At 36.1% G+C, this 11,693-nt stretch overlaps 1 protein-coding gene across 2 annotated transcripts; it reads right to left on the bottom strand.

The window, feature by feature from the left end:
- Positions 1-199: 199 nt before the first annotated feature.
- Positions 200-11,166, bottom strand: irf5 (interferon regulatory factor 5). Of its 2 annotated transcripts, XM_065284996.2 has the most exons (10): positions 10,927-11,166; positions 9,236-9,347; positions 8,780-8,902; positions 7,255-7,441; positions 6,406-6,431; positions 6,293-6,320; positions 5,299-5,697; positions 4,657-5,046; positions 4,451-4,569; positions 201-660 (listed from the first exon to the last, which is right to left on the bottom strand). In XM_065284996.2, the coding sequence occupies exons 2-10, from the start codon at positions 9,284-9,286 to the stop codon at positions 472-474; spliced, it is 1,512 nt and encodes a 503-aa protein (XP_065141068.1). In that variant the 5' UTR covers positions 9,287-9,347; positions 10,927-11,166; the 3' UTR covers positions 201-471. The 2 variants fall into 2 exon arrangements, with proteins under 2 accessions (XP_073670623.1, XP_065141068.1); XM_073814522.1 differs by lacking the exon at positions 10,927-11,166 and having other exon boundaries at positions 200-660; positions 9,236-9,289.
- Between the last annotated feature and the right edge of the window lie 527 nt (positions 11,167-11,693).

The raw sequence follows: 11,693 nt of genomic DNA on the forward strand, positions 1-11,693 counted from the left end.
TTTAGGACCTGGAAAGTCCTTGAAAGGTCCTTGAATTTGAAGTTAACTAAAGTGTGGGAACCTTGTATAAGTATACCTGGGTTTGAACTTATTAATGCATCTTTTATTGCATGCTACTGTGACGTCTTCAGTAGATGCCCGAACAATCATCCGAATCATAAAGTGAAAACATCATGCCAGTAGCAATCATTTAAAATACTGCAATGGTATTTATTGAAATATAACATTAAACACTTGACAAAACAAACAACAAATTCATGGGTGGAAAACGATCTCCAGTAGAAATGCTTTTGGCTGTGTTTCTAGCAAGGCAGACATTAGGTCACCTATATATATATATATACACTCCAGTGTTCAAAGGACCTCCAACTCTGAGTTTAGTGCTGCGTAACGTCGTGGAAAAATGCCAAAACGTGTTCCTCTTTCAGTAGAGAAGCGATGAGTAATGGTGATTTCTAGGTGAAGTCCCAGTTAGTGGATGTTTTGTGGCCAGGTGTGTTGAGCGTTTTGGCTTTGCAACAGTCTGTGGAGCTCTTTGAATTGCTCCACGGTCTGATCTTTCAAGTCAGGATTGGAGATCTGCAACCGAATGCTGTCTGTAGACCAGGAGAGCTCGCCTGAAAACATCTCCGTAAGGATTCTTGCCACTACAGGAACGACCTAGATGAAGAAAAAAAAATGTGTGATTGTCTTTCAAATCCTGAAGATATAATGCTGATTGGTTAGCCTTCAACCATGCTAAAATATATAGTAACTGCTGTAACACCTGGTTAAACAAACTCTGGGTTACAGGATTAGTCTCTGGTTGACAAATCCAAGCCAGTGTGAACATGCCTTGTTGTTGGAACAAGCCATTTTCATGGTACCCAAAACCCTGGATTTGCACAAACTAATCCTAATCTTACTTGGCTAACTAACTAAACCGGCTTCATGGTATATGTTCATCTGGCTGTTGTGTATATCAAAGCACAGCACAAATAAAGGCCATGTATTAACTTTAGTTTATAGGCAGGCACTACATGTGACCCTGGACCACAAAAATGGTCACAAGGGTCAATTTTTTGAAATTGAGATTTATACATCATCTAAAAAATTAATAGGTAAGCTTTCCATTGATGCATTGTTAGTATTGGCAGAGATAAAACTATTTAAAAAAAAATCGAAATATTGAGAAAATTGCATTTAAAGTGTCTAAATGAAGTCCTGAGCAACACATTTTACTAATGATAAATACATTTGATATATTTATGGTTTGCTATTGCTACAAATATACCCGTGCAACTTAATAATGGTTTTGTGGTCCAGGGTCACATATTTTTAGACTGAATGAAATTATAATTTATTAGTTGATTATGTACATGTCCTTAAAGGGATAGTTCACACAAAAATTAACATTTTGTCATAATTTACTCGCCCTTAAGTCGTTTCAAATCTGTATAAATTTCTTGCTAAACACAAATTAAGAGATGTTAAAATTTTTTGATCTGGGGCACCATTCACTCCCATACTATTATTTGTTCCTGCTATGGAAGTCAGTTGTGCCCCAGATCTGCTTGGTTACAAATATTCTTCAAAATATAAGTATTTTATACCTTTATAAAAGTTTGAAACAACGAGTAAATGATGAGAGAATTTTTCTTTTTCAGTAAACTATCCCTTTAAAGGGGACATATCATTAAAATCTGACTTTTTTAATGTTTAAGTGCTATAATCGTGTCCCCAGTGCTTGTATCAACCTAGAAAACGTGAAAATTATTTGAAAAAAATGATGTATTGTTATGGTTGAACAATATTTGACCGAGATACAACTATTTAAAAATCTGGAATCTGAGGGTGCAAAAAAAAATGTAAATATCAAGAAACATCTTTTTAGACTGAATTAATTTTTTATTAAAAATACATTAAAATGGTTGTACATGTCCACAAAAATGAAAATTTTGTCATGATGCACTCGCCCTTAAGTCGTTTCAAATCTGTATAAATTTCTTGCTAAACACAAATTAAGAGATGTTAAAATGTTTTGATCTGGGGCACCATTCACTCCCATGGTATTATTTGTTCCTGCTATGGAAGTCATTGGTGCCCCAGATCTGCTTGATTACAAACATTCTTCAAAATATAAATATTTTATACCTTTATAAGTTTTAAACAATGAGTAAATGATGACAGAATTTTTATTTTTCAGTAAACTATCCCTTTAAAGGGGACATATAATTAAAATCTGACTTTTTTAATGTTTAAGTGCTACAATCATGTCCCCAGTGCTTGTATCAACCTAGAAAACGTGAAAATTATTTGAAAAAAATTATGTATTGTTATGGTTGAACAATATTTGACCGAGATACAACTATAAAAAAATCTGGAATCTGAGGGTGCAAAAAAAAATCAAAATATCAAGAAACATCTTTTTAGACTGAATTAATTTTTGATAAAAAAAAAAATATTAAAATGGTTGTACATGTCCACAAAAATGAATATTTTGTCATGATTTACTCTCCCTTAACTCGTTTCAAATCTACAAATTTCTTGCTGAACACAAATAAAGATATTTTAAAATGTTTTGATCTGGGGCACCATTCACTCCCATGGTATTATTTGTTCCTGCTATGGAAGTCAGTGGTGCCCCAGATCTGCTTGATTACAAACATTCTTCAAAATAAACGGTTTTTATACCTTTATAAGTTTGAAACAACGTGAGGGTGAGTAAATGATGACAGAATTTTTCTTTTTTGGTAAACTATCCCTTTAAAGGGGACATTTCATAAATATCTGACTTTTTCAATGTTTAAGTGCTATAATTGGGATCCCCAGTGCTTGTATCAACCTAGAAAAAGTGAAAATTATAAAAAAATATATATATTTTGTTATGGTTCAACAATATTTGACCGAGATACAACTATTTAAAAATCTGGAATCTGAGGGTGCAAAAAAATCTAAATATCAAGAAACATCTTTTTAGACTGAATTAATTTTTTATTAAAAAAATATATTAAAATGGTTGTCCACAAAAATGAACATTTTGTCATGATTTACTCGCCCTTAACTCGTTTCAAATCTACAAATTTCTTGCTGAACGCAAATAAAGATATTTTAAAATGCTTTGATCTGGGGCACCATTCACTCCCATGGTATTATTTGTTCCTGCTATGGAAGTCAGTGGTGCCCCAGATCTGCTTGATTACAAAAATTCTTCAAATATACGTTTTTTATACCTTTATAAGTTTGAAACAACGTGAAGGTGAGTAAATGATGACAGAATTTTTATTTTTCGGTAAACTATCCCTTTAAAGGGGACATTTCATAAATATCTGACTTTTTCAATGTTTAAGTGCTATAATCGTGTCCCCAGTGCTTGTATCAACCTAGATAACGTGAAAATTATGTATTGTTATGGTTGAACAATATTTGACCGAGATACAACTATTTAAAAATCTGGAATCTGAGGGTGCAAAAAAATCTACATATCAAGAAACATCTTTTTAGACTGAATTAATTTTTGATTAAAAAAATATATTAAAATGGTTGTACATGTCCACAAAAATGAACATTTTGTCATGATTTACTCGCCCTTAACTCGTTTCAAATCTACAAATTTCTTGCTGAACACAAATAAAGATATTTTAAAATGTTTTGATCTGGGGAACCATTCACTCCCATTGTATTATTTGTCCTGCTATGGAAGTCAGTGGTGCCCCAGATCTGCTTGATTACAAACATTCTTCATAATAAAAGTTTTTTATACCTTTATAAGTTTGAAACAACGTGAGGGTGAGTAAATGATGACAGAATTTTTATTTTTCAGTAAACTATCCCTTTAAAGGGGACATTTCATAAATATCTGACTTTTTCAATGTTTAAGTGCTATAATTGGGATCCCCAGTGCTTTTATCAACCCAGAAAATGTGATAAAGTTAAAACTATTTTTTGCAAGCATGTGAAAAATTAGAAATTTAGCTCCCCTTGTGATGTCAGAAGGGGATAATATCACCCCTTAATCTGCACTATCCAACCACGGCCCTGCCATTTAGTGCAGAGAGAGAAAAATAATCGACTGAGTTTCAATTTCAACAAACACCATTGTGGTGATCAGTGTTTGCATTTCATCAGCTTTTCAAAGGACACACCCAAAAATGGCACATTTTTGCTCACACCTACAAAGTGGCGATTTTAACATGCTATAATAAATGATCTGTGGGGTATTCGGAGCTAAAACTTTGCAGATGTACTCTGGGGACACCAAAGATCTGTTTTACATCTTAAAAAAGTCCCTTTTAATGCATTTGGGACATGCATGTGTGTTTTTCTAAGATTAAACCCATGATCTTGGTGTTGCAAGCACCATACCATTTAACGGAACGTGCATTTACCATAAAAACAAATCTCACATATCTCATTGCTTAAACAGACAACTAGTATACTTCCACTTATTTGAATATAATAATTTTAATACCTGGACAACGATGAGCTTCTTCTCTTTTGGTTTCCTATCTGGCCAGTCCTCGCCAAAGCAGAAAAAGATCTCAAAAGGAGGAGGAGTGGGCGTCTCCCCTTTTTGATACAGAATGAGACCTACCACAAATACAGAACCATTACAGTATGCTCGGATCGATTACATAATTCATCCAAACTTATACGTTAATATTTATCTCATCTCACCATGGAGGAAGTTGTTAAGGCTGAACACCCTGATCTTCTTCTCCCGTTCGATGGGATTGGGCGGACCCTGCTCCAGCACGCCTGGCCCAGACCAGTACACTTTACACTGACATAATCTGATGGCGTAAATATCCTGTCCCCTGATCTCCAGAATGAGCCCTCGATCCATCACATCCAGCAGATGATCGGTGTAAAACCTCTGCTTCTCGTTCTGGATATCCGCGGTTCCGGGAAACAGAACCTGATGCAGCGTGACCGGACCGAACAGTTCCACCTGCTCCGGTGTGGGTGCCAGGTTACCGTAGTAAAGTCTGCAACCTTGGGGGTTACTAACGGTCAGGGAACCGGCCGTTCGGCCCCTGTATTGGAACTTGATGTCAAGATCCGTTACTGGTGGAAAAGAAAAGCAGTAGGAATGAGTAACGAATCCAACAATTGAAATTTCAACACGGCCACGGTGAGCATTAGTCAGACATGAGTAATGGTATATTATGGCTATTAGTGGTTTTGTACACACCTTCATTTAACATCAGCATTACACAAAAGATCAGGTAGGACTAGGTTGTTTATTAGCATTAGGCATGTCAGCTAAATCACACCATTAATCGTCCATAATTGCACAACAAAGAATTAAGATCTTACAGGGCAGCATGTGAGGACTGCTCAGCAACTCGGCGATGCAGGGATTGATCTGGTTTTCAACTTGGGCCGGCACCTCTTGCATCGGGGTGTCCACAGGATGAGTGACTACATCTTGAAGGACAGGTGGCGGGATGCCCGCAGAACTCATTACAAGATCGTTCCCAAGTCCCCCGCCGTACGTCCCTTGCTCCACTTTGATCGGGTGACTGGGAAATTCAGGAGGCTGGGCAAGATGTGACGCCATAGGAGCAGCTCCGTTGGGGTTATTATGGACAACATCTAAGAGGTTGATTGGACGGTTATGGTGGGCGGGATTAATACCGCCACCGATAGAAGTGAAAGGTACGTCGACTCTGGGAGGGTACGCAGGGTAGCTGGGAGGTTCGCCAGCTCTAGGGTCTGATGATAAACAAGCCCCATACAAAAAAGTTGTTTACATATTTCATTTAAAGGGATGCTCTTTTTTTGAAAATAGGGTCAATTTCATGGCCCCCATTTGATTTTTATCGTTTTGTAATCCATCCAGCCGATCTCCGCTATTTGAAAGTAACCATGGGAACTATTTTCATGCAGTGTGTAATATCACTACGCCTGCTGCAGTCATGTTACGGCAGCAAAGTCCTTGATTATTACGCCAGAATGAGAGTATAGTTCCTAGCCATATCTGCCTAGAAAATCACAACTTTTAATTTTCCGTCGGTCTTAGTACACAATGTAAGTACAGAAAAGTCAAGTTTTAAATAGAAAAAAACGAAACTCTTTGGTCATTTTTGACCGCGATGCTAATGGTCTAATCAAATTCAATGGATTATGCTAAGGCGTCTACCGCCAGACCCAGAGATCGGCTGAATGGATTCCAAAACTGTAAAAATCAAATGTTTAACTCTAGGGGAGTGGAAAATGAGCCCCCCTCATTTTAAAGAAATTCATTCAAGAATTTACATTTAGTCCAGAAAACGGTAGAAATACCAAATCTCTTTTGAAGAAATCTTACCAATGGTGAGATTGACGAAATTTGTCAGCTGAAATAAAAAAATGGAATTAATATAAAGACAGTCGTGAAAATAGTGTTATGAATTTAAATGTAACATGCTCTTTAACACTTACTTCCTCTTCTTCATCCTCTCCTGCATCTAAAATCGAGAAAATACTTGATTTAAAGGCTCGTCTATCTCTTCACAAGCAATCCCATTGAATGTTATTTTCTTTAGGGATGCACCGATATATCGGCCTATAATCGGTATCGGTAGATAAAATACATTTTTCCCACAATCGAAAGGTGGACGATTGTTTAAAAACAATTCTAGGAATAAAAAGGGGCGGAAAACACAACATAATTTGAAACAATTAATTAAAAGCAAAACTATCGGTATCGGTACATGTCATGCAAGTAATTGAATATCGGTATCGGCACAGAAATTTTGTATCGGTGCATCCCTACTTTTTTCTATTTATTATTTCAAACAGTGGTGGTACAAAAACAGCTTTTCCTACAGTTTTTGGGCTAATTTTGCTGTTTATTTATTAGTGCTGGGCAAAGATTAATCGCGATTAATCGCATACAAAATAAAAGTGATTTTTTTGCATAATATATGTGCGTGTACTGTGTCTAATTATTGTGTATATTTAACCACACACACATTCATATATTAATTTCAGAATTGTTTTACTTATATATAATTTTTTTTAATTTATTTTTAATATAGAATATATAAAAATATAAATAAATATATATAAACATGTAAATGTTTCTTAAATACATACATGAATGTGTGTGTATTTATTTATACATAATGATTACACACAGCACATACTCATATATTATGCCAAAAATCACTTTTATTTTGTATGCGATTAATTGCGATTAATCTTTGCCCAGCACTATTATTTATATCAGAGCATAGCATATAATAAGAAGCATTGGGTCAATGTATTTTTACCGCATGCATTCATTACCTCCATTGATTGACTGGTCGCACACCTCGTAGATTTTATAGGGCTGAACTGGGGTGTCTTTGGTGCCATCGTAGTGAAGCCTGAACTCTCTGCTTTTGTTAAGGGCACAGCGGAGGTTGGCTTTCCATTTGGCTGGATCCGGCTCATCCACACCTTCTTGGTATTTACCCGTCTCCAGAGCCCAAGCCTGTAGAGACCACAATGAATGGAAAGATTGAGAGGTAATGGCTGAGACAACCAGGGTAAATCAGATGGCTTGGATATGTTTTTCGTTTTTCAATGCTATTGAAATGTTTTTAATGCATTTTAACACAGGAAAGGCATATCACAGCATTTTCAACAGTAACTAGGCTTTATATCACATTCCAGATCATAAAATGTTCGTTTTAGGGGAGGGGCTCTTGTTATAAGCATTTGATTGGGCAGTGCATGATGAGTCATCAGTATATTTATGCTCGCTTTATCTTGCTCTTTTTCACATTTAAAAAAAATATATCTGTTCACGACTTTACATTAACATGTAATCAAATATGATAATAAAGCATATTTGGCGTGCTCGAAATAAAAGCCTGATGTATCTGAGGCGTGAGAGTGAGGCGATGGGGTTAACTTCAAATTTAAGGAACTTTCAAAGAATTTCGAGGTCCAGTACCCGGATGTACACAGGGGTAAGTGCGCCTGAATGTACATCAAATTCAACCAATGGTGAGGCTTAACAACAAAAACAGGGTGATGCGGGAGCCAGGAAGTATATTGATATTATCCTACACTACACAGGGAATAATATGGATTTTTTCCCACTTCAATGACCTGTATCTGCATGTATATTTTTAAAAACTTTCCAGGGCCAGATTCACAAACTTTCAAGGACCCGTGGGAACCCTGGATCAAAAACTGTCATGGGACAGAAGTGACGGACGATTATATTTATAGTTAGATTACAATACCATGCTTTTCTGAACTTCCTTAAAAAGTGTTTTTGTCAATGTATAGAAGTGACCTACCATATGGACCTCAAAGCTAGCAGACATACAAAAGTCTGTGCTTCCTCTAACTTTCGAGTTTGCAATAATAAAGTCAAGTGGAACTGAAACTCAATCCCTTTTTAGTTCTCTAAAGCGGCCGATGAAATTCTACTGAAAGCATTTCATTGGAAGCTTTAAATATACAGATTTAACTGCAACGGACATGACTTGATATTTGCTTTATATTTAACACCTCTTAAGAAGCAACTACAGTTGACATGTAAATCAATCACTTTCTTTCGTTATTAGTAATAAAGTACGAGTGAAACTGCAGGGTGTTTTAGTATAAAGATTTGCACTCCATTATTAGCACTCGCATTTATGGGGGAATTTATTGCGTTTATGAAAAGATTATATAAAGCAGTAGGGATAAAACAGGGTTTTGGGCATTAATAAGTTTATAAGATACCAGAAAAAAGGGAGAAAATGAACTAGGGCCAATGTCCTTGCAGTGCAGAAAAGGTTTTTTATTCAATTACCAAAACAGCACGGGTATTCACCTTAAAAATAGTGTTTTCCTCTTCCAGCGTCGGCATATGACGGGTGGCATGTCTCCACGGGATCCGGAACAACCTGCGCTCCTGATTGAGCCAATGTAACCCTGGGTATTTCCCACTGTTAATCTGGTGGAGTGAAGATTGTTTACTTAACTAATGTAGAAAGTCAATATTTAAAATGATCTTTAACTTAAACTGTTACATGCGAGTCATCTGCAGGTAGTTTTAGGGGAGGGGCTCTCGTTAATAGAAAGAATTTAATTGGGCTAAAACTCATGCGGTGCAGGTATTTACAGATGGATAAAATGAATACAAATTTTTTTAATTTTATATTAAAAAATCTCCTTTTCTCTTTCATAAAAGACAGAAATAATGACAGAATGGGATGATTTTTTTAAGATAACTTTTTTTGGCCTACAATCTAATTTTTTATTGCAATGTCCTTAAATCACAGTTCACCTGTGCCAGCAGCCACGGCTTCAGACGAATCCTACGTGGTTGACCACTCATGATGCTGGAAAACGGTCCGAATAGGTGGGATTTTGGTCAACTGTTGTTCTTTAAGTGTGAGCTGTGGCAAAAAAAGTTTAGTTTAAAAGAAGATAATTGCAAAAGTAGGAATTTAACTGTTATTTATAATAGTAAAAGACATCCTTTATAAGTTGATGGTACAAAAAGACGCTGTCATAGGCTACAACAGGTTTGAAAAATGCTTCACTCGAGTACAGGGCAAAAGGTTGAAGAAATCTTTAGCACAAAAGCAGTGCGGTGATAAATGTGACACGAGGTGAGCCCTCCGGCCTTTGCCGAGTCTTCAATCAAATCTCTGCTATCAAAGCAGGTGCTCGTGGGAAAATAGAAAGTATGCAGGTATTCGGTTTAAAAAGCTCAGGAGCGAGGAGGTCATGTTACCTCGGTAAATAAAACGACAACATGACGGAGCACAATGAGAGCCAAACGTGAACGCACCAAATCTTTCGGGTCTCCAGAGCACGTTTTTAGTCAAAATACCATTTAAATAATTGTAAAAAAAATGCCAATTTGTAGGTGAGAGCAAAAATTTGCCGTTTTTGGGTGTGTCCTTTAAAATGCAAATGAGCTGATATCTGCACTAAATGGCAGTGCCATGGTTGGATAGTGTAGATTAAGGGGCAGTATTATCCCCTTCTGACATCACAAGGGGAGCAAAATTTCAATTAACTATTTTTTCACATGCTTGCAGAGAATGGTTTACCAAAACTAAGTTACTTGGTTGATCTTTCTCACATTTTCTAGGTTGATACAAGCACTGGGAACCCAATTATAGCACTTAAACATGGAAAAAGTCTGATTTTCATGATATGTCCCCTTTAAAACCATACCAATTCCTTTATGTAGTGTGTTTTCAGTCTTATTCCAGTTGGATTTAATGGTTCACTATTGGTTCCCATTTAAAATAATCCAACACATTACAAATAGTTTCATTAAAACCAATAACAATTATCACCATTAAATCCATTAGAACTTATTTAATGGTTTCTAATTGTTTTCATGGCAACATTTTAGCCAGGGTGTTTTCATGGCAGCCCAGATTGGACTATGCAGAAATAAAATAAGGCTGTGAAACTTCATCTTAGCTCTTACTAAACAGTCATGAGATTTCATTTTCTAAATGACTTACTTTCTAAAAGAAGTTGACAAGAAGTTGTCATAGATTTCAGGAAGTTCAATCTAAATACTACACATTATTTTTTGATTCTGCACTGATATAAGGAACAAAGCAAATCAAGTGCTATAAGGTCACGTTGCAAGATAGAGATGTAGGCGGGATCCTAATAATAAATCAGTTTGCTGACCTTACATGAGGAATTTGTCCACAATAAAGCTTAAATGTCTACATACATAAAATATACAAAAAATCAATCACAAAATATCTAACAAAGCACTAAGAAAAAGCGTGTAAATGCTCAATGAAAGGACAACCACCCAATGTCACATTAATGTTGAACAGACGCCACAATTACGCGCCGCAAATATCACCTGTCTATCAATAACACAACACCCCGATTGTTACAATATTAAACTGGTAAAGTTGTGGTAAAATAGCAAAAAACAGCGCATACTTTCAACATAACAGGTGCAAATTGATTAAATGACCAGAAAACGCTCACCTGCAAGTTACGACAAGGACCAAACCGTGAATCTTGCGTACTTGAATCTTTCTGAAGGAATCGATTCCGAGATTGACTCCTACAAAGTTTTACCTGACAGGTACAGGTGAGGATAAAGGAAATATCAAAAGTCCGTGGACAAGACTAAACAACCTCTCATATCCATGTTGTTTTTGACGTGACTGGCACAAGACGACACAAGACGTTGTATTTGCAGAAGTAGAGCAGGTACCACCCTTCCGGATGACAGGGGCTAATGTAAACGGAAGTGGTGCGTTCATTTTTCATATATACACAGTGAGCCAGTTACACATGCTGTAGCATGTAGCAAAATAAAAAAACATCCATAATGCAATTTACAGGGCAATGTGGCTTGTTTTTATTAACTTGCTTTCAGATTTTGTTTTAATGTATTAAATTATATATGCACGACGTTGGGAAGAATTGTTTTCTGACTTTTGAGTTGTGAACACAAATTTTACATACACAAATAATGCTCGTGGCATTTGCTTATGTAATGATACTTTTTGGGCGACTTTATGTATGTCGTATTCTGTTTTTGACCTTAAACTGCAATTATTTAAGTTTTTTGGTCATTAGATGAGCTCCGACACCTTTCTGTACATATTACATATTTTGAAGGTACCTACTTTAGTTCGTCATTTTGGGGCAAAAGTATAATAACGTGACATACTGTATATCACATAAAGTGACCTTTTAAGATAAAGTCTAACAAACCACTAACACATCATCAAAACAACTAGGAC

Source organism: Paramisgurnus dabryanus, chromosome 1 (assembly GCF_030506205.2).
Source record: "Paramisgurnus dabryanus chromosome 1, PD_genome_1.1, whole genome shotgun sequence".
NCBI classification, from domain to species: domain Eukaryota; kingdom Metazoa; phylum Chordata; class Actinopteri; order Cypriniformes; family Cobitidae; genus Paramisgurnus; species Paramisgurnus dabryanus.

What these genes read in the sequence shown, in the direction of transcription:
- irf5 (XM_073814522.1), bottom strand. Translation starts at nt 9,286, where the DNA reads ATGAGTGGTCAACCACGTAGGATTCGTCTGAAGCCGTGGCTGCTGGCA. An exon ending in AGGAAAACACTATTTTTAAG is followed by an intron (nt 7,442 to 8,779) that starts GTGAATACCCGT and finishes TGGTCTCTACAG; the next exon opens with GCTTGGGCTCTGGAGACGGG. An exon ending in CAGTCCTCACATGCTGCCCT is followed by an intron (nt 5,047 to 5,298) that starts GTAAGATCTTAA and finishes CTTTTCCACCAG; the next exon opens with TAACGGATCTTGACATCAAG.